The sequence below is a fragment of the Sitodiplosis mosellana genome, unplaced genomic scaffold (genome assembly GCF_009176505.1).
Source record: "Sitodiplosis mosellana isolate CC-2019 unplaced genomic scaffold, AAFC_SMos_1.0 Smas_scaffold_1, whole genome shotgun sequence".
Taxonomy (NCBI): Eukaryota; Metazoa; Arthropoda; class Insecta; order Diptera; family Cecidomyiidae; genus Sitodiplosis; species Sitodiplosis mosellana.
Window position 1 is genome coordinate 10,633,724 of NW_022595244.1, and position 26,670 is coordinate 10,660,393.

Below are 26,670 nucleotides of genomic sequence, written 5' to 3' on the forward strand. Positions count from 1 at the left end.
TCTATCTATCTCTCTCTCTCTCTCTCTTCGTGTGTGATAACGACTCAAAGTGTGGCAATGCTTGCGAGCCGTTCGCAGTGAACTTCTGCGTAAGAGCGCTCATGGCTTGTAAGCATGTTGACTGGCACCGAGATATGATATATTGTGTGCACAATATAAGCGATACGACGTCCGTGTATTGCTATTCCATATAAGCTATATTTGACCACATGTGCTTCGCTCTGCGGTTGGTATTCGTTATGCGATAAATATTTACTCAGTTTCGATCCTGTAAGTTTGTTTTTAGAAAAATTGCTTGCGCGCAACCATATTTTCGCTACTGTATATTCTGATGCAATCACATCGACTCAAGTGCGTGACACAATTTTTTCGTTTTTCGTCATTTTCATGCGGTGTACATAATTTTCATGGTTACGTTCGCAATTTGTTGTGACTTGATTATCATTCACCGGTTTATGTGATTGTGGTACGGTTTTGAATTTGAAAGGGAAAAAAATGATTTAAAATGCAAGCGTAGCATTCACTGTCTGTCTAGAGGATTTAACACCTTCAGTATACAGAGAATTGTCAAGAAATTTGAGAACCGACGCGGCAAAATCATCATCACCGACATCTTGTGTATCTTATCAGAAAAATGCACGATAATTGTTTTGCGTGAATTGTGTGTGTATGACGACAAAATGAAAAAAAAAAACAACAAAGCTGCAAAGAACATACCACAAGTCTTTTTGTGCAAACGCAGTGTTTGTAAGTGAAAGTATGGTGGTGACGCACATTGTGGCAACTGGCGTTACCATCGCATCAGTATACGTCCGACTACATTGTAAAAGTGGACGAATCGGCACAATTTGGAATCGGTGTTTCTGACGTGTATCGGTTACAGTTTATAAAATTCATTCCCTACCATCGGTAGGTGCACTTCGTTGTGAGCAACGGCGTTGAAACAACGTTGTCCTCGAAACAATTTAGCGGAGATTTTTTTTTTCAGTTTTTAATAACCAAAAGCACATACCACATACCGCACACCGCACAAAAACCAATTTCAACGCAACAAACATTTTTGCTAGCGAAACCAAACAGTCGCCACATACCAGACAAAAAGCGAATAGTGTACAAAGTGAAAACTCATTATCTGGAATAATTTTGAATAACTTTTCATTATCGTGTGAATGATTTTAGTTGGACTTTTGTCACGTGTAGTTTCTATTAAGTTGCATCGATCGGTCACAAACTCATGACTTATCACTTAAATCTACTCTTTATAGCAGACATTATTTGGTGTTCCCAATTTTTGTATTTCAATTCCGTGTTGTGATTGTTGGTGTTGTTGTAGGTATTCAATATCGGATAACGGAAACTCATTAACCTTACAAATTAAAAACTGGAACGATTTTTGAATTGCTTTTATTAAAATCCGTACTTTGCTTGTGCAATCGAAACTGAACAGTGTGATTAACGATTTAAAAAAAAATCACAGCATAATTTCGTCAGTTCAATGACGTTTTAGGTAATTGCATTCGATTGAAGAGGTCAATTTAAACAGAGGTTATCAATATGGGACTCGATCATACGCTAGAGGAGCTGATGGGACAGCTCGGTAAGTAACATTCTTAATCTCTAAATTGTCATCGCTTAAAATTCAAATGGAAACGAGTGAACCAAGTTGCGGAAATGTTTTCAACAAGTTGATAACAATGAGTTGAATCGATTAAATTAGCAATACTTGTGTATGGAACTATTCAGTCGTTTGTTTTTCCTTTCTTTTTTTAGACGGTTTTGAATGAGAAAGTGAATTTATTGCATCATAATACTTTGCCTAATTGAAAGACAGAAGAATCGCATTAGCAATATTTTACAATGTGGGATAAACAAATAGGCAGTATTAAAAATTTCAAATTTTTCTGCGTTTTCAATGGTTACATGCTCATTATATACTTTGTCGCGTTTAAGATCAATTTGAAATACGTTAAACGTATTGCTATTGTTTTTTTTTTGGGGCCATCACAAAACCTCTCTACGGTTGTTATTTTTGCCGTCAACAGATAATTTTTCTCAATTCTGCTCCATCGCTACAGCTCTTTTGTTGTGGGTAAAATCGGCAATCGTCTGTGGAAAACAACGCATCTCTCTCGCTCTATCTCTACAAATGAAGAAAACGAAACGCCGATTTACAGTGATGAGCATGCGCCGAGACCTTGTTTCATTTATTCGAAAACAAAAGCGGAAAAATTCTTTTTCGCACAATGACGCGTAGTATTTTTCTTTTGTTTGAAGCGGCACAATCACCTATTAAATGCGTATATTGCCATTGAACGACCGACCGTTCAGACCTCCATCGCCAGAAAGGGAGATAAATGTCAATTTTAAATATTCATTATTCAGCACAATGCAATGTAAATAAGGAATATATTGAAAGTTATGATTTTACAGTTTATTTTAAGCTGTCAAAACACCGCACATTCAATGTTCCATTTCCAAAACCTATAAATATTTGTAATACGTCACTCTTCCAAAACAGTCTTACCTTAAAACTTTATATTGAATCAACCGAAAAAAATAGACATAAATTCATTCAAAGTCATGCCGTTTCCCCGAGCCGATTGGTCAATGCCAAAAAATTGATAATGTTTTTGTCGGAATTTACGATAGGGGGAGTTCTCGTGACCACAGCACAAAGTTGGAAAAAAGTAGAGTAGAAAATTGGTAAATCGTTTACTGATAAACGAAGCAAATTATCAAGTTCAGCTTAGTTTGAACAAAAAAAAAGTAACAATTTGAATGAACTATGTGTAACTCCACAATAATGTGCTGTATCGCTAATGAGCGTTTTTACAGAGACTGTATTGAACACAACGTAGCTATGTGTTTGTGTGAGTGATTTTTGCATGTTTTAGCAATTGTAATTGAATTAACACGTGTATTCCATACAAGGTATTCACAGCCGGGGTACATCACTATGATAAACGTATTTATAGGAGTAAATTCCAATTGAAATTTCATCGGCGACGTTTGCAATTAGATCAAACTAACGTCATAGTTCGTCGTAATGTGCAAAAGCTGCATCTGATCGATCTAGATTGATGTTGTAATTTGACACATCCTAATCGGATCGATCATTCAAGATTGAATGCCGTAGTACGAAAGTATTGTCAAGCTCAAATTCAATGAAAAATAATTTCAATACCCTTGACGTGCGAAGCCAGACATATTTTTTTTATAGATTTTGAATGAACGGCTCGTCAGTGAAAAACATTTTAGCGATGTTGCTAAGAGTACTAAATTTTTGTGAGCCGGTAGCTCAGCTGGAATAAATATTGTATGGCGACACTTTGGTCGCATGTTAACAGCACGGCTATTGCCAATCACAATGCAAGAGAGAGAAAATACGAGCACTTGAATTTAACGATTTTAAAAAGATTTGTTGCCATCAAAATGTGTGTTTTTATAAATAACGTAAATTTCACATGCATTTACTGAAGATGGGCGCACAGCAATATTTTCCGTAGATTGCATTTTATTATTCTTGAGCAGATTACGCGCTCAAAATATGCAACATTACTTTCATTTGTACGAAACGCACTTTTATTTTTTTTGCAGATGAGTATTTTATCAAATTCGCTTTTTTATCTGATATAGACCCATTATCTTGGCCATATATATATAAAAAACGCTTTGATTCGTCTATGCTGTGAGTGTGTTTCTCAAATCAGTACTTTGAACTCTCAAAAAACAAAACAAATGCAAGCAAATGATAATAATAATTATCATCCACTTACAGCAATACTGTATAACATTTTGGAAAATAAACAGAACAAAATGGTAATTTGGTTGTTATTTTTGAGTAATTTTCGAGCGAAAATTTTCAATTGAACCATTTGTGACTGGTACACAGTCATGGCTAATTATATTCATTTGTCAAATGATGCAAAAATGATTTCGGATATTTTCTAAATCGACCGACTATAATTCGAAAAAAAGGTAGTAAGATTAAATTATCACTTTTGGCATTAAATATAGACTACAGATGGTTTAGCATTGATGTGCTAACGCAAACACAGATCTGTCGATTTGCTGACATTTCTGCATGATGAAACTTAATCCGCCTAGAAAAAAAAGTAATTAAACAGAGATTATGGCTTTATTTCGGTAAACAAATGGGTCAGCTCCATTTTATTACGGCGGGGCCAACGATTCGTTTTTAAGTGTATGGCTTAATACAGTTATTTTTATTTGGCCATGAGATTTATCAGTGCATGTCAATCTTTCTGATGCAAACAAGGCAACATCGGTGTCGCTGTTTGAACACTCGTCTATTTACTCGTTTCATTAAACCTCTCACTGCGATGAAAGATGTAAACATAGTGATTTTCCGAGCAATTTTATGATCATCGACGGATACAAGCCCAATCAATTATGATCAATCAAATGCAAATTAAGCGATTGAGATCAATAAAATTGTTTACCTACCGACTCGCTAGTAGCAACTGCATTTAGATAATATTTTTGTATCGGATGATAATGATTTCTCTTGAATTGTTGTTTTTCTTTTCGCAGGTGAATTTGGGAGATTTCAAGGATTTCAGTTTTTCTTACACATTTTATCGGCTTTTACGGCTGGTATGCACATGTTATCACTCGTCACCGTTGGGGCAACTCCGGAACATCGCTGCTTCATTGAAGGCATTGACACAAATACAACATACGCACTGTGGAATTCTACGGAAATTAAATCGGCAATTCCTCAAGATGCTGATGGAGGGTTGAGTTCATGCCAAATGTACGGAGCAAATAATATAAGTATGCCGTGCGGATCGTATGTCTATGATCGAACGTATTACCAAAGTTCTCGAACGATTGAATGGGATTTCGTGTGTGATAAACGTTGGATGATTTCTATTGCTCAATCGCTCTATATGCTTGGAACGTTCACGGGTGCCATTACTTTGGGTGGTTTAGCAGATAAGGTCGGTCGCAAAGCAATTTTCTGCTGGTCAGCCGTTTTGCAATTGATCTTGGGCGTTGGCGTTGCATTCATCCCAAGCTATATCCCCTTTTTGGTGGTTCGTTACTTATACGGTATTTTTGGAAGCGCTGGAAGTTATATCACAGGTTAATTTCTAATTAATTCACTTTCCACTCAAATCATTCATTATGTTTTTATCGTTTTGATTACTGTAAAAACTTGATCGATTTGATTTTTATGTATTTTCGAAAGAAATACATCCTATTAACCTTAATAATGAGAGAGACATAAATTTTATATCCATTTAAAAGCAGTTTAATAAGCAAAAACATTTATTCTCTGCTCTCAAACAGGTTTTGTGCTAACGATGGAGTTGGTTGGAGCGAGTAAACGTACGGCATGTGGAATTTCGTTTCAAGCTGCTTTTGCCGGTGGTATCATGTTGGTGGCTGCTTGGGGAGCCATAATTCCAGACCGCAAATGGTTACAAGTTATTTATGGGTTACATAGCTGTTTGCTGCTATTTCATTATTGGCTGATGGATGAATCACCAAGATGGTTATGGGCTCAAGGACGTCGGGAGGAGGCTGTTAAAATCGTTGCCAAAGGAGTTAAATGGAATAAAAACGGAATTCCATTGGATGAACAATATTATCTATCCAAAGCCAAGTATATGTCGACCAACACCGATGACAGCACATCCGAATCGGTTGGCGTGAGCGATTTGTTTAAAACGCCAAATCTTCGCATGAAAACATTGAACGTGTGTTTATGTTGGTTTGCCAATGCTCTTGCTTATTATGGATTGAGTTTGAGCTCCGGCAAACTCAATGGAAATCCATATTTGATTCTATTCATCATGGGTCTCGTCGAACTGCCTAGCTATATTGCCCTTGTGTTCACATTGGATTTGTTGGGCAGACGCTCGATTACCAGCGCATTGATGTTAGTTGGTGGCGTGTGCTGCATCGTTGCTGCCTACATACAACAAGGAACTACACTAGCCACAAGCATTGTAATAATTTATATTTCATAATATTTTTTTCAAGCCCTTACAGTAATTATTCGTGCTGATTTACATCTCCGTTTTCTTTGTTTCGTTTGTTTTGTAGGTTATGGTGGGCAAGTTCATGATTGCCGGGTCATTTGCTGTTATTTATAATTATTCGGCCGAACTTTTCCCAACTGTTGTTCGAAATTCGGCCATGGGCTTGGGTTCAATGGCTGCTCGTTTGTCGGGCGCTTTGACACCGCTTATAACACTGTTGGATTCATTCGATCCAACGATTCCGGCTGTAACATTCGGTGTAATCACTCTGTTATCAGGTTCTTGGGTATTGTTCTTGCCAGAAACTAATAACCAACCCATGCCCGAAACAATTGCTGACGGTGAATCATTTGGCAAGGGAGATACGTTCTTTGCAGCATGCTTTGGCAAACGACGCAAAGATACCGTTCGCGATGAATATCAATATGCTGGCGTTCCAATGGAGAATGTCGATAAATAATAAGTTCTTCGTTTTCTTAATAGAATAGAATTGAATTGTATAGATTTTATTGGAATCAATGAAGATAAAAAAAATTCTGCTGTTATCATATATTATTTTGTACAAAACCTGTGAATATTTGAAACAAATGTCAACGCGGTTATGTGATGTTCAATAAGCAATTTTTAATGTAAATGTTTGTAGTGAATGAATCGCTTGGAAATTGAAGTAGCAACGCTTATTTTCTTTGGAATTTTTTCAATCTTGAGATATTTCTAATCGACACTGCAGTTGGAACGAGACTTTGAAGTATCAACACATTCAAATGTGAATTCGCTATTATATTTGCTCATTTGATGCGAATAAATTTAGACATAACGGACATCGAATGTCATCCGCAATGGAACGCATTGCTGTTGAGTAAAGGTATGTATATTGTATAAAATCATCTGAAACTACTTCAACACAGTCACATTCAATGAGATGAAGGGTAAGCAATGCTAAGCATTGTTTTTTCTCTCACTCTTACTGTTCCATGTTTGAATCGTATACAAGTCCGACACGGTGAACACTAGGGTGTTTTTGATATCAGTCAAATGAAAAGTGCCTATTTTTGATATAAAGAGCACCAAATTCTGCGTACATTGATGGCATTAACACAACACATCGATTGCTATTCACACTTCCCGAAACAAAAAACTGTTGTAAAGTCTGACTATCAATTGCTGTGTATGTGTTATTGTCATCAAACAGTGCAGGAAGTTTCCTCTTTAAACTAAACAGACACCCATTTAATGATATCAACCCCCCGTGCTCAATCTCTCAATGAGTGTATGGGAAATAACGCATATAGCACGTAAAGTCCACTAGACATGGAACGATCAACACATATATACGCTCTTCTGACTCATTTCAAGTTCTGGGTCACAAAGTCGACTCCAGCAGTATGTAATACGCTATTACAAAAATGTTGTTTGAAAAAATTCTATTCTAATTGACATTTCTTATTTCTTATTCTATCTGATTCGTTCAATTGTGAACATGAAGTGCAGCTGAATTCCGAAGAGGTGACAGTGGCCTGAAAAGAAAAAAAAACACAAAAATAAGTTATTAGTACGATATTTTCTCACTTTCATTCACTTTCATTCTAAATTTTAATTCCGAATCCAATTCCAATTCAATCACAATGACTTACCTTTGTATAAGATCAGCTTCGCAGCAGTGATGTCTCGATGCCAACAAGTCTTCAAAATGCGACGATCATGTGACTCTGCTGCATCCTCTTGCTCGGCAGGGTCCGCGTCCTCATCGATTGCTGCGCTTTGTTGCCAGTTTTTCTGGTATGAAATCACCTTAGACACAAAACGTTCAGCTTGATTTGGATCCTGTTCCACTGCTTCACGCATTCGTTGTCGATCCGCTATCAGCGTGCGCTTGCTCTTCTTCGACACGATTTTCGTTGGTAACTGCAAATTTGGTGGCCAATCATCGTTATCTGGCAGGCACCATTCGCATACTTTCATTCGATCACGTTGTGTTGCTATGTCGAACGGGGTGAAACATCTACCGCAAAGCTGTGATGTTCTGTTCTCGTTGACTTGTCGCACGACGGTGTTCGGAATCTTTCTGAAGCTCTTTGCCAACTTACGGTTGCCTGGACAACGAACATGTTTCTTGATTCGGATCGGAGAATTCGCCGGCATATCAACGGCTCCCATGTGAATGATGGATGGTTTGCGATTTGTCTGTTGAAAATACAAAGAACACATTATTCATTCAAAACAATCGCCCAACTAACGAAATATGCCAATATGAAAACATCTATTCTTACCAGTAAATTAGCAATCTTATCGGTTGCACGGTTTGATTGGATGTATTTGTCAAATTGCAGACGGGCGTATTTTTCTGTTGTATACGTCTCAATTCCTTTCTTCAGCATTGTCAAACGATGTGCGATGTAAGACCCCCAATTTTCACCTTTTGGCGATGGCATCCGTTGATAGCGTTCACGGTCATGCTGTTCTTCGGCCACAAATCGCCTTGTCCATCGCTTTGCCTTCCTATCCCGAACACCCTGCCTGGCCAGATAATGGTACCTCTTCGAGCTGACCGTGAAGTTGATCTGTGGGAAAATGATAAAAAATGAAATAATGCACTCAATCACACGATTTGAGACAACACAAACACAAATTGAAACTAAAATGCAACTCACCTCTTTGCCAGTTTTGATATTCCGTCTGACTGTCGCGTTCCAGGTACGCATGCCGGGATCAATCCCAATCTCGTATACGTACACACCATCACGATACCGTTTCCGCACGATTTCATCGTCTACTAAACGATCCAGGTGACTCTTCGGTACTTCGTACATAATGGATACCGCTTGACCATTCGAGGCAATGTAGGGCCGGAAACGTTTGTTTGATTTCAACAGGCGATGTATCTTTGGCATATCGAAAATCTCATCCCAACACTGCGTCATGGGGTCCTCCACAATTTCGTACTTGATTATTAGACCATGTAATCTGAATCGCATTTCGGACATCATTCGAATGAGAACGTCCGTCTCCATTTTCACGTGCTGTCGCATGAACTGATGAATCGGAATGACTTTGAGATTTTTGATCTTCGGAATTTCAATGCCATTTTCCTCAGCCCAAATGTGGAAATTGTCCACCTCCATTTGCATAGTCAACCACATGTTGATTGATTTGAACCATGTTCCTTCCGATGTTGTGTATATTGCGACATCATTATCTTCTGGCCCGCCAATTTCCGCAATCATATCGAGAAGCAATTGGCGCTTCTCCCACTTTACTTCCCAATGTCGGTCGGTTGTTTTGATGGGATCATACCGATCGATGGTCCATTGCACGGCACGCTTGATATCATCGTTGCGTAATGTGGGGCCAGTTGAAACAGCGTTAAATTGCCACGCACGCATTATGAGATATTGGTACAGGCGTCTTTCGGCATGCATCTCCAAATTGTTGCGCAAATTCGTGGTGTATTGCTTGTAGAGGTATTGCATCTGGTTTCCGAAGAAGCTATTACCCGGCCAACTGAATCGGTTTTCGGCCTCCATATTCTCCACGAAATCACGAAAATCTGGAACCATTTCTTCCTTCTCTTTGTTTTTTTGTAAAACTGCATAAAAACAATCCTTAATTTCCTTGTTGCCATCACCACTGAAGAAGTCCGCATTATTACTTTCGTTGGCACTCTTAACTTTGTACAGGAAGAGCAGCGAAGCTAACGCGCAGATTTTGGTGCATTCAATCGACTTTTGGGTGAACCAATCTTTCACTTGTTGATAATATTGTGGTCGAACGATAGCCTTCAATGTCATTTTTATCGCTAGAATGCCGATTTCTCCTTCAATACCCGTTTTGCTGACTATTTTCTTCTTTTTCCGCTGGTTACCGCGAAGTGGTGTACCCTTTCTCTTCGGCATTTTGGCTGAAATGAAATCAAAAAAAGAAGAAAAAAACAACAAAAAACAATTATAGAAAATATGAAAAAGATATATCCACTTGAAAATGCAATTCAGAAAAGAAAAAAACAATTGAAAACACCGAAGAAACAGAAAGAGAAATTGTAATTTGAAAAGTGTATCAAAGTCACGTCTTACATCAGCAGGCAATGCAACTCGTCTGACTGAATTCGATTCGCTTCGTTGTGTTTCGTTGCGGTCGTATGATGAAATTCACATCGACTCATCGATGTCACCGAGTCTGTCAAATGATCCGCTAATTTCGTTGTGTCAAAATGTTAGCAGTGCCACTTTGCAAATGTCCAGTTAGTTTTGTATCACAACGGTAACATGAACAAAATTCGCCGCAAACATGTCTTTGCTTTTTTAGCACACAAAATCGTCCCATTGTATACACTCACTGTCTTACGGTGGAAAAAGAACAAACGATTATCACTAGTTTTGCTGATCTTTCATTAAAAATGAATACGGAAACAGAAACCACAGTGGCTAAATCCATTTTTCGTGCAATCGACACAGTAGCAGCGTTAAAACTGTGAACTGCCATTGTTCCTTGCCAAAACAACACATTGAATTCATACTGTGGTCAACTGAATCACATCTGTGTTTTGGTGTTTCGCATGGAATTTTTTTTTCGTGAAACGGTTTATTGTATGTGTTTGCAACGAACCGGCGGCATCGTGTTCGTCCTAAATATAGAATGTACGCATGCAGCACAACGCTGGACTGGAAAAATAAACAAATAATATGTTCGTTCCGTTGAACATTTGTTTATTTCATGAAATGAAGCGTATATTAGGAATGAGTTGACTTCCTGTTCGATGATCTGAATTTAAAGAATTGATGTGAAACTAACATCGACGAAATGGAGATGAAAGTATTTGTTACACATATTTTTTGCTTCGGGAAGTGTGAATAGCAATCGATGTGTTGTGTTAATGTCATCAATGTACGCAGAATTCGGTGCTCTTTATATCAAAAATAGGCACTTTTCATTCGACTGATATCAAAAACACCCTAGTGAACACACACACACATAAGCATCAAAAAAAAATTCGGACATAACCAAAACTGAAAATTCATCACAGTTAACCACGCCACGCCATTTCATTAGTTTGCAATTGAAGTGTGTTCATCATTTGAAAAGAAGATTCTTTTGCAGCACATTTTATTCAATTCATTGCCGGACATTTGAATTATTCTGTCACGAAACTGATAGTTTTGATCTTTTGTACGTTATTAATTTCGAGTAAAACCGTTAATATATATTCAGTTGATACTCGTTTTCCGACAGTTCTGTCATTTGTTTCAACAACACTTTTGTTTCATTTTATTTTCAGAGCGCAGTTTTTTGCACAAACAATCAAAAGATTTCGTCATGCTGTGGAAAAAGGAGTCGGGGCGGTGTGATGCACCGTATGTGGATATTTGTTCATCGGGTCCGAAAGGAATTGGAATCAATCTGCCAAGTGCGGGAAATCAAAATAGAGTCGAAGTGGTTGACATTTTTCGAACCAACATCACGTCATCGACACACAACAAAAACGATTCGGTCGCACTGCAAAAGCGTATGAAAGGAAACGAATTATTTGGTCGAGGAAAATGGGCCGATGCAATGGAAATGTACAACGAGAGCTTGTGTTTCGCCAAACCAAAATCACCGCACATCAGTTTGGCATATGCAAATCGGTCCAGTTGCTTTCTGAAGATGAAAAAGTACAACGAGTGTCTGATTGATATCGACATGGCCATTGAATGTGGATACCCAAAGAATTTGATGTCAAAATTGGAAAAGCGACGAGCCGATTGCATGGAGTGTATCGGAACGGAGGGCAACGAGCAATCGGGTGCATACGAGCCAAAGTTGAACTTCGAACCGAACGAAACATTCCCATGTTTGGCCAATGTGGTAAATTTGCAGCAAGATGAGGATGGAATATGTTCGGTAATCGCCAAAGAAGACATTGCTGTGGGTCAAACAATTGCCATCGAAGAAGCATTCACTACGTGCTTGCATATGAGGTACGGTTCGAAATGTACAGTTTGCCTGAAACCTGACACCAACTTGACAGCATGTCCGAACTGTACAATCGCCATGTTTTGCTCTGATGATTGCCGAAGCGATTCAATTCACGAGTACGAGTGTGGTGTGAATTTGAAACGCGTCGAAAATATGGAATACCTACGCAGCGTTTTGCAAGCCATCAATATGTTCCCGAACGTTGATGAGCTGATACATTTCGTTGAACAAATTAAAATGGATGATCCGACCGATGTACCAGCAAATTTAACGGATCCGAAACTGAACTACCGTTCATTTCTCAAATCAACATACGATGGTTCCGCACAATCATTACACTATCTTGGTGTACTGCAAGTCTATCCTGTGTATAAAGTGCTTTTGGACATTCCAAAAATTGGCGCAATGTTCGACACCGAGTACAAGCGTCGTTTTCTCATGCATCTCATCGGTCAACATGCCCTAGTCACCGAATACAATTTGCAGGGAACTACAATAGTGGAAAGAGGCGCCAAAACGCAGTCAGATCGTGAACCAAAAATGACTCACACCATGACCGGATCGATACTAAAGTATTTCGGCCATTCGTGTGCGCCAAATGTACATTCAATTACGGTACACAACAAATTTGTTTATTACACAATTCGACCGATCAAGAGCGGTGAAACTCTGCGACGTTCAATGGTTCTTTTGTTGGAACCAAAACAAAAACGACATGAAACATTGCGCCAATATCACATCACTTGTAAGTGCCAACGATGCGATGGTCAAACAGCTTTAAAGTCGCAACGCAAGCAATTGTCGTCAGATCCAGGTTATCGCTTCTTACAAGAAAAGATGTCGAATTTGACAAGCGGTGACTTACAGGAGGTCAATGATAAAAGCGTCTCATTCTTGACAAAATACGGTCGAATGACATGGTGCGATGAAATCGGTGAAGTTATTTCTTTTTATACGATCGCTCGATCGATGCAATGGTTAGGTGGTCTGGAGACCTTTCCAGAAGCATACTAACCCAAGATTATTCGGTTACAAATGCCATCGGTTTTGCGGTGCAAATGTTCGGATACAATAAACATAATGAATAAATCATAATTTTAATATCCAAAAGAGATGTAACGAACGCCACAATTTTTTTCTTCTGAAATTTTCATTTTATCTTTAGATATGTTCTTCACTAGCGTTTGAGTCGGATGTAAGCTTTGTAATCTCAATAACCAAGATACGCCATTTTTGGTTTGTATTAGAAGCGCGTTCATCTTTCTTCAAGAAAGAAACTTAAAAAAACAGATTTATTGAATTTAATCTTGGTCATCTGGATAGTACTACCGAGTACTATGTCGCAAAAAGTCAGCTTGCAGGAATCATTAGTAAATGCATTTCGTTCCTGACTAAATACGGCCGAATGATATGGTGCGACGAGATCGGAGAGTTGATCAGTTTTTACCTAGGGGTTTCACGCAACTTAAAATTCATCTAAAATTTCAATATTTCTCTCTTTTCTCCAAAATTCTCGGGGATTCACCAAAATCCGTTTTATTTCGAAATATTTCAACATTCACCTTGAAAATTATGTTCTGGAAGTGGGTTTTGGTGGATCTTCAGGATGGATCAGACTGGGTTTGACAATGCCCTGGTCCATCCTGAGGATCCACTTCCAGAACCAGGAGCGGTTTTGAACAATCCTGAGGATCCACCAAAACCCACTTCCAGAATTTTTAGATTAAAAAAATTCTAAAAAATACGAGTTTATGAATAAAAAGAAGCAATATCTATAGTTTACACATAAAATGGTTTTATTTCCAGCTATTTAGTAAAATCTTCGGCCTTCGAGTTTGCGTGAAACCCTTAGGTTTTTACAGTACTCTTCAAGTGATTCAGTGTTTGGGTACTTTGGATAGCTGCCCAGGTTTCTCGGCCTAAATAATTGGGTTTTTCCAAAAAATTCAACATAATTTGGAAATTGGTTCGAGTTAGCCATGATTTTTTTTTTTTTAATGGGATATATTTTGATACTTTCATTGTTTTTCGGTTTGTCCAAACAAGCTCAAGATTTACGTTTTTTTTAAATATATATAATATACAATACTAACACGTAAATTACGTGACTCAAAACCAAATGAATAGGCAAATATCAAATCAAAAAGAGTAAGTAAACTTATATTGTAAATGCAATCATTGCAATCATTGTTACAAATATGTGCATTTAATTTGCCAAACAATTTGTCTGATACATTAAAAATGGCTAATTAACATTGTAAATAATTAAGTACAACAAATCACTCAAATTTACATATCATTGTTTGAAATAATCGTTGAACTTGTAGTTGGTAAATTGTTCGGTGTCCAATTGGCTCTTGGCATTTTTGATATCTTCATTAATGGCTGCTTTCAACGCATCCAATGAGTCGAAATTTGTTTCAGGTCTTAGGTAGCCACAAATACATAACTTCATCTGCTTTCCATAGAAGTCTTCATCAAACTTATGGATTATATGTGCTTCCTGTAAATCAAAGCAAAAATAGAAAAAAAGATGACAAAAAACCGTTAATCATTGTAATCCGTACAAACAAATCAGGAATTCAAAATATTTCCCACTAGAGATTGTTATTTTGGCGTCATGTGTATGTTTATGTTGATAAAATGAGATAAGGCCAAAATAATTTCATCACTTGATGCAATAAAAAAAATGTTTGTTATTTTTTTTGCAAAAAATAAATACAAATTGTAATCACAAACCATAGACTTTTCTTTGTTGTTATAAAATGGGTTCCAGCCGATGCTAAGTACAGCTTTATGAACGTCACCGTTTTCAATGCTTGCCCAACCGAAATAAACTCCCGTTTGTAGTTCATCTGGTAATTGTTGCACGACCTCCAATGGAACATTGGCTACGGATGAGAAAAAAATGGTTTGAAGTGAATTTTTCTACAATAATTTTTTGATCTTCAAAAGTGTCGATAAGATCCCTCACCTGTTGGGCATCCTAATTCTTTGGAGCCTCGGCCAAAACCCTTTACAATTGGGCCAGTGCAGAAATATGGAAGACAATTCATTGCAATTTTGTGGAATTCTTTCCAATAAAAGAGAAAAAAAGAAAAGAAAAATAGAACTGAATTCGATTAGTGTGTACCTGCAATTGATCTGTCGACTCGCTATTTGAACAAAAAAAAATTGTTATCTTTTGTGCAAACTGACTGACCACAAATATTTCAGAAGCCTATGAAGTGTTTTCATCAATTGTCTTATCACAAAAATGACACGAGTGGTGTGAAGTTATAAGCATTTGATAATTTCATTGGAAAATAAAAAGACAATTATTTGTCTACAGAAAATCCAGAGAACAAATGGAAAAATTGAGGTCAGACGGATTCAGACATAAAACAATTTACAAAGTACCGAACACAAATTGTTTAAACGAACACTGACGTTTCGACAAACATTGACACAACTGACACTTTAACACACAATCAAATAAGGCACACATGTGTGTTCGTGTGTGACAGCTCTAGTCATGTTTGGAATTAGAGCCACACAAACACCGATACAACACGTGCGTATCATATTTTGTTGTTTACAACAGTTTAGATGGTTTAGGCTCGATATTGTATACGTTTTACTATATTTGCTTAGTCAGGACGTGATACGTACGCTGTAAAAAAATCTATTTGCCAATGAAACCGAGAGAAGAAGAAAGAAATACAGCAAGGCTAATGATGTGTTTGGATATTTTATTATTGTTAAACATAGATCCAGTACAATGAATGACAAGGCCTAAATGATTTACACGTTTTTATTTTGTTTTGTTTAAAGGGAAGCAAAATCAAAATTTTATTTTAAAACATTTAGAAGAATATTTGTTATATAGGTCAACTGCAGAGACTGAAAATGAAGAAAAAAACGCTCTAAAATCACCACCTCAAGTCACGATAGAATTCCATGAAACAGTGTTTCCCGTGAAATACACCATTCTTTTTACTACCACGATCGTCTTGTTTTTCTGGTAGCTATTTTGGTGGATTTTTCTTTTGTTTTTTTATATAGTATGATTACGATGGTTTTGTTATTTTTTTATGTTTACTTGTGTTGAATTCGCAACGGCGGCTGCATTGCAACGAGTTCCATGTTCGTGAATTAACTGAAACTTCCATCGAATTGATTCCGTATCGATATTCTCTTTAATGCCAATGAAATTGTATGCGTCATGTGTGTGACAGATTCTTTCCCCCAAAACCGATGAATCGTTTTTTTGTTTTTGTTTCAAATAACCTGACACCGCACACATCGTGTGAATTTTTTTTTTGCTGCTGTTGTTGTTATTGTTGTTCTTGTTTTTGAAGCATTTGAGAATGAACTCGAACGTTATCCCTTACTGATATATAATTTCCTTTGAATTTGAACCCTGTCACGCAGTTTTATTTGCTCAGTTTTATCCAAAATCCGCTTTAACAAGCTTTCAACGTGTCGCTCATTTCTTTTTATATTTCGCGTAAAACTCGTTGATTTGTTCATAATTGATACCGATCGCATCCAGAATACCGCAATAGCTGATGTTGCTCAATTTCTTGTTGACCAATTTTTCGCCCGTAAGGAAAGTTACCACGTTCGGCTTTGCCATCGATTCATCCAATATATTTTCACCGTTTCCAGTGTGCGTTTCATTGATGTGATTGCAAAATTGAACGGTGTGCATGAATGTTGATGCTTCGCGATCTAAAATTGGAATAGATTTCATTAAATAAAAGTAAAAAGTTATAAAAAGTAGTAGAAAAATTACCTAATTTCTTCGGAACCTTGATCAAAGTCAACGGTTTCGTTTCATTGTTACGTTGCAATCGAATGAATCGGCTACCGCCAGTAAATTCTCGTTCCAACCAACGAATCGTGTTACGAACAACGTCCGATGTTTTCTTCAGATCATCCAGTTCAGCGAGGACTGAGAAAATTACCAATAAAATTTTAATAGAGTTGACAATGTATGTGTTTGATTTGAAATTCAACACGTCACAGGGAGTTAACAAGACGTACATTATAAAGATTTTAATTTGATTTCAAGGAAGAAGAAAGATGGACATATACAACTTGTATTCACCATCTCTTTCGATGGAAGTCCAAAACCTTATAACGTGCTAACTCCCCGTGGAACACGTTAATTTTAACCTCCTTACCTGCGCTTGGTATTAGAACAACGAATTTCTTGGCCTTAACCAGCTTCTTGACAGTGTCCAAATGGTTGGAAAGTACTTTGGAATCGACAACCAAATACGGACTCAGAATGGCATTGTTCTTCGACATTTTCGCCTCGAGCACTTCGATTTCATGTTTTAACCACAGTTTGCCCATCAGTTGATGTTTATCGGTGGCTGAATTAGGGCTGCTTTTCTCGCCATTTGCGGCCGATGCAGCAACTTGATTGTTTTGTTGACGATTTTTCAAGTATCCTTTTTTCAGGCTGGTCTTCTTCTCATCCTCAGCCTGATCAATATCGTCAGTGCTGCTTCGGCCAGCTTGTTCTCCATTCCGTGACAAAACACTCATCTCAGTTCCACTGGAATGTCGATTGCGGCTTCTATTACGTACACGTCCTCGTCGATTGCGACGACCTCGTTTGCGTGTACGCTTCACTGAGCGCTGTTTCGTCGACACCACTTTGATGAAGTTGCGGCTACGCGAGCAAAAGTTGTAGTCAAACTTTTTCATTTTACATAGTGAAAATCCAAAATCAACGAATAGGAAAATGCGTAGAATGGTCTCCTCGTTTTCGGTTATTTTCAGTTTGAGCGGTAGAGTCCAGTCCATGTGACGTTGGCACACATCAAATACGGAGAATTCCTTCAGCAGAACATCCTCTTTCAATGGGATCGTTTGACGAATATCGAAGAGTGAACGCAAATTCTCGCGCACATTTTCCGTTTCAATGTAAAATCGCTCGAAGTAGACCTTTCGCGTGAAAATATCAATGTTCATAGCATTCAATAGATCAAAGATTTTGTCGATGAACTCTGGATTGGTGGTGAAGCAATTGACAATTATGGCGCTATTCCCGCGTAACCAATCAAACATCAATTTCAGTGCAACCATTGTGTTCTCATGCTCGAAGAAATCCACGATGATATTTGGGTCAATTTTGTTGTACTTTTGCTTGAAACGTAGTTTCTCCGGAGCTGTAGCTGCATTCGAACCCGATTCTTCTTTACCCAATGTATTTTCAACATGCTCAATCAAATTGAATTTAAAATCGAATGGATTGGCCTGATCGAATGTGAAATTGTTTTGGCCATTCTTGTTTTCCTCATCGAAAATCTGAAGCTGCTTGAAAGTGCTCATAAAGTCACCAAAAATGCTGTTCTCGTAGCTATTTTGTCCATTTAAACTCTTTGGCTTCTCTTCGGTTCCATTCGAAGGATAGATGATTTGCTCGTCTTCAATGATCACATCTTCATCATCGTCGTCATCGTCGTCGTTGTGGTTGACGTTTGAACCCGGTTGGTTGTTGTGATTCACCCCACCATTCACTGGCCTCTGTTAAGCAAAAACAATTGTTAATTGCCGGATTAAATTGGATTTTATAATCATACTCACCTCCAAACCATTTACTCCCTTCTCCTCTTCTTCTTCACTCTCAGATGAATACCATGATCCACCATTTTCATCAGCACTATCTTCGTCGGCTGTACTGAAGTCAGTATCCATATCGCATTCGCTGTCTTCAAAATACGATAAATCGCTGTTTGAATGCTCGGAAACGATGCGACGGCGTCGACGTCGTAGATTGCCACGGCGTTTTTGATTTCGCGTTTGCGACGACATTGGCGTTGTTGATTTGCCAGCATCTGATTCACGTTCACGGCCACTGCTGTTCGTTGCCATATCATCATGCCCATTCAAACTGAACTTGCGTCCATTTTTCAAACCAAACGACTCATCCGACAGTTTGTTTATCATCAATTTGCCGCCGTTCATATGACCTTTAACACTGGCTGCATCGTTGCTTTCGTCATTGGTATGCGAAGCGGATGATGCGATGGATTCCATGTAGCGTTTATGTTTATCGCGTGCGTCACGAACCGTTTGCTCAAATTCCTCAAAATGTTTGTAGTATTTCGCTTGAAATTTCGCATTTTGAGTTTCACGGCCGGCAATAAACTTATTCAATTTCATCATGCAAGCACTGACAAGTTCCGAGCATAGCGCAACCAAGAATGCATTCAAACTGTGTATTTTATTCGAACCGTTCGTCTTTAGTTTGATCAAACAGAAGAAAAACATCGCAATCATTTTGTAGAGCATATCGCCGGACAAATCGATTCGGTTCGATTGCAGCATTTTGCGAAAATCGAGCAGCATGCAGTGGCAAAGCGAGTTGAAATCGTTGATTTCCTTATCGTAGAAAAACACATCGATGACCAACAGATAGCGTGCAATGAAATCACGTAGTCCAATCGTGTCGCATTTCTCATTTGCCCCTTCGGTTTTTTCCAAATAACTAGCGTTGCTTTGGAATTGAATCGTTACACGACTGTCGCTCACTTCAAACGGCACCGGACACGTCAACGAATACAAATAGTGATAGATGGAATCCAAATTGTAATTGGTTCCGGCCAATAGAGTTCCCAGTTGATTTTGTGCCATTCCCGTTTTTGGGTTCAGCTTGAACGCTTCGAAATAGTAGTTGGCAGCAAAATCCTGTAGAAAATAAACCAAAGAAAATTGTCGATTAGTCTACAAAGTGAAAAAGAAGAAACAGAAAATTAGAGTCTTACCTTGGAAATTTTCGGCATGGTGAAATCAAAGTCGATGAAATAACGATGCAAATCGCCGAGCGAAATGAGCAGAGCATGTATTGTTTCCATGGCATACTTGGTGACCTCGTCTTGGGATCGATTTTCATTGTGGCAAATGCTGTTTTGGCTTGCCACCGCCGTGTACAAGTTCTTTTCGCACGTATCCAGAAACGAAAAGTCCACCACATCACGCAAGTCCAAACTAAATTTGCGCTCCAAATTGACGATAATTAGTTTAAAGTGTGAAATGCCTTCGATGATCAGGTTGCTGATTTGCTCTTCGGCTCGTTTGCTGTTTGCCTGGTTTTTCTTCCACAAGCGCTTGGCGAGCGAAATCAAATCATAGTAACCTTTGAACCAAAGAATCTCACGACACTTTCGACCGATGACTTCAAACTCCGTTTGATAGATTAGCGCGGTGCTCTGGTCAACGATCGAGTTGCGCAGACTTTCAATGCGAACATCAAAAATGCCATCAATTGAGTTAATCTTCTGCTTTTCCTGTTCGAACTGTTTCAACAAATTGTAGACGCATCTGAAAACAAGCGAAAACCATTTTCAATTAGTACACGGAACGAAAAACCGCCGACAATGACGGCGGCGGCATCAGATGCGTTGCGAAACACGCAAGCTCTGTTTTATCAACACACACACACGAACACATAATCTCTCTCTCGCGGGAAAAAAGTCAATAAAATAATCCAGATTAAACTGGTTGAATGAGGTTAGCACACGCAAAACGAAAAAAAAATAACAAAATATCGTTTACGTTTTGACATCTGCTACGTATGATTGGTCAACATACACACCGTATTTTTTTGGTTTTTTTAGTGCGATGCTGAGTGTGTTTAAGGACGACGATAAATATCTTGAGACACACACATTTTCCTCTCTAATCAAATCGAAATCATTAAAATTATGCATACGTGATTAGTTTTCTCTGCATCGCATGGACGCTCGATTCGTATCAAATCAATTTGTACGGGATTTTTTCGGATGGTAGCCGAAATATTGTGGTCTAATTAAAGGAAATTCAGATTTGTTCGCCACAAAGCGGTTTCTAAATTGAATCATTCGTCCGCAATTTTCAAATCACATTGAACGAAATAGCAACAATATGAAAGTGACGATTTTCGCTCAGGCTAGTTGTTTACTCTGGTGACTTTAGCGACTATTCATTTTCTATTCTATTGATGTGATCGTCTAACACATTTTCTATTTTTTACTTCTTCTTCGCGTGAAGAAAATCCTATTTACTAAGCTAACCGCAGAGTTGTGATGCAAATGAATAGAAAAAAAATAATCGCCACGATAGATGTTTTTCAATTTGAAAAGACGTGTGGTGACAATGTGCGTCACACACACCCGTTGTGAACGATACCGAGCGAAGTCATCGCTTTGAATTCTCGCGTAAGTAAACAAATACCGATACATTTTGTCTAAACATTTCGCCCGAAATAAACGGTTTGTATCAGTAAATCGATCGAATGTCACCCGAGAAAAAAAAAACCACTCAGATAAAAATACATACTTGTATTGTTGTTTGATATCACGATCCAAAGGTTGCGTAGCCGATGCGAATGGCTTGGATATTGCTGATGTAGTTGTTGAATAATCCATAGTCATAATGATGAAATTGGTTCTGATTTGTTGCCCCTTTATCAAAATGAACTGTTGAACTGCATGGGTTGAACTTGGAATTTTTTTTAGCTGTTTGGTTGATCTGGCTAACTGGATGGATAGAATGCGTCTCTGATGAATAATTTCTGGTTTTTTTCTTTAAATTTTGATGTTCAGCTGTTTAAACTCTTCTGATTTCTGCGAATTTTTCTTCTCTTTTCCTCCTACTCGTAACAAATCGCCTTTTATTTTTCTCGTTCTTCTTCTTCTTCTTATCCTTCTTTGTTAAAGAGCCTTGAAATTCTTTAACACCGAAACAAATACGGTTTTTTGTTGTATTTTATTCCGTAACAAACTTTTAACAACGTTTTAGTGTTGGTCTGCGTTGGTTCAATGCATGGCCCAAGTAAGTTTCCGTCAAGATTTTGACACTAAAAACACATTTTCGACTTTGTTTCCTTCGGTTGTTGTTGAAAAAATTGCGTACATATTTATTTCATATTCCCAATTTGATGTCATTCCCGTACGATTTCGACGTTTCTCTTCCGCACTTTGCTAATTACGTAGACGTTTTTATCACCACACGTTGGTTGTTTTTTTGCTGCCTTGCTCCTCTCTGCCTCTCTCTCACACACTCACTTGTCCACTATTTCGCCAATTATTGTAATGCAAATGTTTAACTGAAATCAAAACCGTTCGCCTTACAACTCGAACATAGATTGGCTTGTGTCAATGACGAATCACGAATCGATTTAGACAAAGCAAAGCGATGAAAATTTTCGTTAATTATTCACTTCTGCCTGTGTATGATGATTTTACACTTCCCATACGCACGACTTGTGAAATTGCTTGCATCAGACTGAAAGCAATGACAGCACGAATGAGTATGATGAAATCAGAATCCGCCACAAAAAAAAATCGTCCACATTCAGCGTGAAGCTATGCTCACGTCGGGAATTTGCTAGATTCATTTGACATACGTAATAAAATAACAGTGTTGACACTTGAGCCAACTTCATGCGATACTTCGGATGTGAGGGAGAGCGAAAGAGAAAGAAAGAAAAAACCCGTAAACTTGAAACGAATGACATAAATTTAAGTACTTTTCGACAAATCATATGAACAAAAACCGTATCAAAAATAATATTTTCTATTAAATTCAATTTTAATGAGATAAAATGGCATTGAATCGTCGAAAATATGGATATGAAATTGTTGCACATTTTTGAATCTCCCAAATTCAAAAACTCGCATTGAATGTGCAGTGTTGCCAACGATTTGCAAGCTTCGCCGAAAAAAAGCGAAATAGTAAATAAATAATGAAAATCGAAGCATTTCTTTGACAGTTTCATGTATTTTCACTTTGTACCATTGTTTTGTGTGTTGGAGCGAAAGTATTCCATAAATAAAACTGAATTTCTATTCGCTTGTGTCTTTCGTTTTTCGAAATAAAAGAACACACTTGAATATAGGGCCAATTGTGGCATTGATGTTTTGTTGAAACGATATTGTTTCACGAAAAACCGAATTGTATTCATCGTTTGTGTAAAATTGAATGCAATGACTTCTGCACTGTACCTTGAGCATTATTTGGATGGTATGCAATTTTGTTGTTGTTGTTGTTGTTGTCGCTGTGGTGCAATTTTTATTTGTCTCTGTTAAGTTGCTTTGTTTGGTGTTTGATGCATCTAAGAATGAAAACCTATCATAACATTCTATGCAAAATGAATTGAAACCGCATTCTAATGGCCATGAAATTGGGGTATTTTATTGTTGTTGTTGCTATTTTTCAAGGTTTGGAGCATCTGCCAAATGAATTACAACGTAATTTTACGCTAATGCGAGAATTGGATTCACGTGCACAAACGCTAATGAAGAACATCGATGAGAAAGCCGATGAATTTATGAAAACATTGGTGAAAGACAAAGAGTCCATTCCAGAGGACGTGCGCAAAGAGAAATTGAAAGCCATTCAGGATATGTTCAACAAAGCAAAAGAATACGGTGACGATAAGGTGCAGTTGGCGATTCAAACATACGAATTGGTGGATAAACACATTCGACGCTTGGATTCCGATTTAGCGCGTTTTGAGGGTGAAATTCAAGATAAAACATTGGCCGTAGCTAAAACAGTCAAACCAGATGCAGAACCACCAAAACGTAAACCAAACATTCGATGCATTCCAATGTGATTTTCTTCATTTATCCATTCAAATATGTTTGTTTTGTAGGGGGCCGTAAACGTATCAAAGATGTCAAGACGCCTGTTAGTAAGAAAAAGCGAGCAGCAGCCAGTGCACTGTCCTCCGAAGATGAGGCACGAACAGAAACCATTGTTAAAACGCCGAAGAGTACGAAAAAGCAGAAGGTAATTCAAGAGAAAGAGACTCGCAAAACTCAAAAGGTAAATCATCATCATCATCATTTACTATATATCACAACAATCTTTTCTAAACACATAAACAAAACAACAACACGTTTACGTTTTGATTTTTTCAAGTATTTTAGCAAATTTTCAGTTTGTTGAGTTATTGACGATTCATATGAATGACCCAAGTATTTATTGGCTCCAGATGTTTTTATTCATCATATTCATGATTCATTCTAATCGTTTCAAGTTTGACATTTTTTTTCTTATCTGCATTGTCATTTGCTAACATTCAAATAGCCATGCAACACAAATCCATTTGTTAATTCCATCAAATAATCGCTCACATTCCATATGATATCGTTAATATTCATGCTTTGCTCACACTTGCTTCGCACACACGTGTCCGCAAATTAATCCGAAAAAAATGATTCTAATTCGTTGCTTGTTGCTATTGTGTTTTTGTGAAAATGTAGAAAACAACCGAAACAGAAGAGCCGAAAACGGAAACAACCGGCCACACAACACCGCATCCAAGTGATGTTCTCGATATGCCAGTCGATCCCAATGAACCGACTTATTGTGTGTGCCAACAAGTATCGTATGGTGAAATGATTGGATGCGATAACACAGAGGTTAGTAACAGTTTGATCTCAGAAGAGGGAAAAAATCACTTCATCGCGTATTGTTTTCATTTTCAGTGCCCGATCGAATGGTTCCACTTCGCATGTGTTGGCTTAACTACAAAACCGAAAGGCAAATGGTTTTGTCCGAAATGTTCACAGGATCGCAAGAAGAAATAAAACCATTGTCACTCGCTCCCCACCCAATCAATGAACGTTGTTTTTTCTCAATCATTTGCATTTTATTTTATTTTGCATCACACACACAACACACGACATCATCATTTCGCTTCACGTATACTGTTAAGAGATTGAGAGAAAGAGAGAGAGAGAAACGAGTGTTAAATGTTTAGACCAGTTACAAAGCGGCAACGCCGCTGCCGCCCATCTAAAGAATAATTTCCTGTTTTTTTTGCATTGTATGTCCTTGTTTGTTTCGTTATTGAATCAACGATCAAAAGTGCTGAACATTTGAAAATAGTGAAACAATTTTCAATATTCAAATCAAAATAACAAATTTTCTGCCACGACATTGTCCTAGTTCTTAGGTGTATTTTTTACTCGAATTATAGTTTGTAAAACAACATCTCTTTAAATTTATAGAAATAAGTAAGACTTTCAATGAAAAAAAAATACATACACACAAATCACTTTTGGTGATTATTTCTTTGTTTTTCGACCAACCTATCAACCGACCACACATACACACAGAGAGACAGAAAAAAAATGATCGACGAGAACGGTTTTAAGAACACGCATTCTCAGAACTTATTTACTTACTTAAAACCGATCTATTATTTACACAATTGATATGCGATAATTTAATCGAATTTTTAATAAATTCCATAGAAAATATTAACCACAAACACAAATCTGTGTTTAACTTTTCTTTTGCTTAGCTCGTTGCTGAGAGAAAAAGTGCTTTGGATTTAGTGTTTGGTTCAAAATATCCACAAAGCATGCAAGGTTGACGCGCATCCGGCTTTACCGGATGATGGAATCAAGATCTGAAATAGCCTAAATCGGAGAGATTATGGATAAAGTAATCTCATTTGCCTCATTACCTTATCGCTGCTGACTCGGGTTGAAATTTTTGACATCATGGTATTTAAAACAAAAATAATACGAAAAAAAACTTAAAATTTTTTCTTCATTCTATTTTATTACGAAAGAAAGAAACATGAACGGACGTATACAATAAATGTGTTGAACTATCGAAATGCTTCATGGACAGAAAGACTATATATATACGAAAGGGAAAAAATGTAATTTTGTTATCAGTAAAATGTATATAAAAAAAGCTATTCAAAATGAAGGATTTGTTTTAAATTGTGTTTCAGCAATTTCAATTTCAATTAATGGATATTTTAACTGTCCCAATGCCTTTTTCAATGGTAAATATTTGTGATGGTCTATGTATAACGTTAATTTTTTAGCTCCGGGTAGTTTAGAACGTTCTTTATTCAGTTTTGCTAGATTAATGTTCGTCTCGTTGGTTCGAACACATATAAAGTACATTCGTTGAAGTTTCGGCGAGTTGCGTATAAATGGATACATTGTTTTGTATGAATCAATTAGCGTCTGAAGTTCTTCCAGATTCACAAGTCCTTTGGATATTATTTCGGCATATTCGACTTTTGTGATCAAGTATAAATTTAAACACTTCAGCTGGCTAAATGATGCAATGGTGGTGGCAACATCCTTGTCATCAATTGATTCGGAGCTCAAGTCAATGCCGTGCAATGCGCGTAACGATTTAAATACATCGGCAAAATCAGATGTAATGGAAGCATGCCAAGTTTTCAGATATAATCGCTTGAGATTCCCTTTTTCATGTAGTTCATTCAACCGGTCACACATTTCAATCATTCGAAATTTTAACAATCGAAACGTATCGGTGCCATAATAATTATCAAATTTTTTCGTCATTCTTGCCACAATTCGTGACCCAGATTCTTTCAAACCTAATAATAGATCGTCAAGCTTTGCTTCGGCTTCGGTGACCACTTTAACAACGGCTGACCAATGCATGTCGCGCGATAGAAATGCTTTGATGGTTTTATTCCGTCGTAGGAACTCGATCAAATTGTTGTGCTGCTCTTTTTTTATATCGTCCAATTGTAGCAATTCCAAATGCTGATAAGTATGTTGTAGCCATTGATATTTTAAGCCTTTCTTTTCGAGGTCTTCGAATATAAACCCTTTTAGGTGTAACCGCTTCATGTTTTTGCAATATTGCAAAACAGTGTAGTGCAGTTCGTTTGTCACCATGCAATCGTCCAATGTCATTGTTTCGACGTGATACAACTGAT

At 37.6% G+C, this 26,670-nt stretch overlaps 6 protein-coding genes across 12 annotated transcripts; 3 read left to right on the plus strand and 3 right to left on the minus strand.

The window, feature by feature from the left end:
* Nucleotides 1-56: 56 nt before the first annotated feature.
* LOC129566027 (organic cation transporter protein) lies at nt 57-6,678 on the plus strand. Its single transcript, XM_055441538.1, has 4 exons — nt 57-1,597; nt 4,555-5,109; nt 5,317-5,978; nt 6,076-6,678. Exons 1-4 carry the CDS (start codon nt 1,555-1,557, stop codon nt 6,469-6,471), a joined length of 1,656 nt encoding a protein of 551 aa, XP_055297513.1. The 5' UTR covers nt 57-1,554; the 3' UTR covers nt 6,472-6,678.
* On the minus strand, nt 6,616-10,954 carry LOC129566005 (uncharacterized). Of its 2 annotated transcripts, XM_055441501.1 has the most exons (5): nt 10,082-10,951; nt 8,663-9,909; nt 8,282-8,572; nt 7,646-8,195; nt 6,616-7,528 (listed from the first exon to the last, which is right to left on the minus strand). In XM_055441501.1, exons 2-5 carry the CDS (start codon nt 9,902-9,904, stop codon nt 7,467-7,469), a joined length of 2,145 nt encoding a protein of 714 aa, XP_055297476.1. In that variant the 5' UTR covers nt 9,905-9,909; nt 10,082-10,951; the 3' UTR covers nt 6,616-7,466. The 2 variants fall into 2 exon arrangements, with proteins under 2 accessions (XP_055297476.1, XP_055297468.1); XM_055441493.1 differs by having other exon boundaries at nt 7,400-7,528; nt 8,282-9,909; nt 10,082-10,954.
* Nucleotides 6,734-13,073, plus strand: LOC129566019 (SET and MYND domain-containing protein 4-like). 2 transcript variants are annotated; one of them, XM_055441512.1, is made up of 2 exons: nt 6,734-6,876; nt 11,284-13,073. In XM_055441512.1, exons 1-2 carry the CDS (start codon nt 6,807-6,809, stop codon nt 12,975-12,977), a joined length of 1,764 nt encoding a protein of 587 aa, XP_055297487.1. In that variant the 5' UTR covers nt 6,734-6,806; the 3' UTR covers nt 12,978-13,073. The 2 variants fall into 2 exon arrangements, with proteins under 2 accessions (XP_055297487.1, XP_055297496.1); XM_055441521.1 differs by lacking the exon at nt 6,734-6,876 and adding an exon at nt 11,036-11,174.
* A 1,074-nt stretch (nt 13,074-14,147) lies between these two features.
* Nucleotides 14,148-15,406, minus strand: LOC129566035 (riboflavin kinase). 4 transcript variants are annotated; one of them, XM_055441558.1, is made up of 4 exons: nt 15,166-15,406; nt 14,938-15,036; nt 14,703-14,854; nt 14,148-14,466 (listed from the first exon to the last, which is right to left on the minus strand). In XM_055441558.1, exons 2-4 carry the CDS (start codon nt 15,017-15,019, stop codon nt 14,260-14,262), a joined length of 441 nt encoding a protein of 146 aa, XP_055297533.1. In that variant the 5' UTR covers nt 15,020-15,036; nt 15,166-15,406; the 3' UTR covers nt 14,148-14,259. The 4 variants fall into 4 exon arrangements, with proteins under 4 accessions (XP_055297533.1, XP_055297541.1, XP_055297549.1 ...); XM_055441566.1 differs by having other exon boundaries at nt 14,938-15,075; XM_055441574.1 differs by having other exon boundaries at nt 15,097-15,166.
* A 268-nt stretch (nt 15,407-15,674) lies between these two features.
* Nucleotides 15,675-22,319, minus strand: LOC129565998 (uncharacterized). Its single transcript, XM_055441480.1, has 6 exons — nt 21,279-22,319; nt 19,727-20,282; nt 18,546-19,649; nt 17,132-18,485; nt 16,741-16,899; nt 15,675-16,676 (listed from the first exon to the last, which is right to left on the minus strand). Exons 1-6 carry the CDS (start codon nt 21,371-21,373, stop codon nt 16,432-16,434), a joined length of 3,513 nt encoding a protein of 1,170 aa, XP_055297455.1. The 5' UTR covers nt 21,374-22,319; the 3' UTR covers nt 15,675-16,431.
* Nucleotides 22,320-22,635: 316 nt separating this feature from the next.
* On the plus strand, nt 22,636-25,224 carry LOC129566051 (inhibitor of growth protein 4). Of its 2 annotated transcripts, none has more exons than XM_055441589.1 (5): nt 22,636-22,964; nt 23,162-23,527; nt 23,599-23,771; nt 24,212-24,370; nt 24,437-25,224. In XM_055441589.1, exons 1-5 carry the CDS (start codon nt 22,928-22,930, stop codon nt 24,536-24,538), a joined length of 837 nt encoding a protein of 278 aa, XP_055297564.1. In that variant the 5' UTR covers nt 22,636-22,927; the 3' UTR covers nt 24,539-25,224. The 2 variants fall into 2 exon arrangements, with proteins under 2 accessions (XP_055297564.1, XP_055297572.1); XM_055441597.1 differs by having other exon boundaries at nt 22,694-22,964; nt 23,599-23,735.
* Nucleotides 25,225-26,670: the final 1,446 nt, after the last annotated feature.

Coding starts and splice junctions, on each gene's coding strand:
- LOC129566027 (XM_055441538.1), top strand. CDS start 1,555: ATGGGACTCGATCATACGCTAGAGGAGCTGATGGGACAGCTCG. Junction 1,598..4,554: donor GGAGCTGATGGGACAGCTCG/GTAAGTAACATT, acceptor TTCTTTTCGCAG/GTGAATTTGGGAGATTTCAA. Junction 5,979..6,075: donor CTACACTAGCCACAAGCATT/GTAATAATTTAT, acceptor TTTGTTTTGTAG/GTTATGGTGGGCAAGTTCAT.
- LOC129566019 (XM_055441512.1), top strand. CDS start 6,807: ATGCGAATAAATTTAGACATAACGGACATCGAATGTCATCCGCAATGG. Junction 6,877..11,283: donor CGCATTGCTGTTGAGTAAAG/GTATGTATATTG, acceptor TTTTATTTTCAG/AGCGCAGTTTTTTGCACAAA.
- LOC129566005 (XM_055441493.1), bottom strand. CDS start 9,904: ATGCCGAAGAGAAAGGGTACACCACTTCGCGGTAACCAGCGGAAAAAG. Junction 8,196..8,281: donor ATAAGATTGCTAATTTACTG/GTAAGAATAGAT, acceptor TATTTTCAACAG/ACAAATCGCAAACCATCCAT. Junction 7,529..7,645: donor GAAGCTGATCTTATACAAAG/GTAAGTCATTGT, acceptor TTTTCTTTTCAG/GCCACTGTCACCTCTTCGGA.
- LOC129566035 (XM_055441558.1), bottom strand. CDS start 15,019: ATGAATTGTCTTCCATATTTCTGCACTGGCCCAATTGTAAAGGGTTTT. Junction 14,855..14,937: donor AGAATTAGGATGCCCAACAG/GTGAGGGATCTT, acceptor TCTCATCCGTAG/CCAATGTTCCATTGGAGGTC. Junction 14,467..14,702: donor ACAACAAAGAAAAGTCTATG/GTTTGTGATTAC, acceptor TTTGATTTACAG/GAAGCACATATAATCCATAA.
- LOC129565998 (XM_055441480.1), bottom strand. CDS start 21,373: ATGACTATGGATTATTCAACAACTACATCAGCAATATCCAAGCCATTC. Junction 19,650..19,726: donor CCATGCCGAAAATTTCCAAG/GTAAGACTCTAA, acceptor TATTTTCTACAG/GATTTTGCTGCCAACTACTA. Junction 18,486..18,545: donor AGGGAGTAAATGGTTTGGAG/GTGAGTATGATT, acceptor TTTGCTTAACAG/AGGCCAGTGAATGGTGGGGT.
- LOC129566051 (XM_055441589.1), top strand. CDS start 22,928: ATGACTTCTGCACTGTACCTTGAGCATTATTTGGATG. Junction 22,965..23,161: donor CCTTGAGCATTATTTGGATG/GTATGCAATTTT, acceptor CTATTTTTCAAG/GTTTGGAGCATCTGCCAAAT. Junction 23,528..23,598: donor AGATGCAGAACCACCAAAAC/GTAAACCAAACA, acceptor TTTGTTTTGTAG/GGGGCCGTAAACGTATCAAA.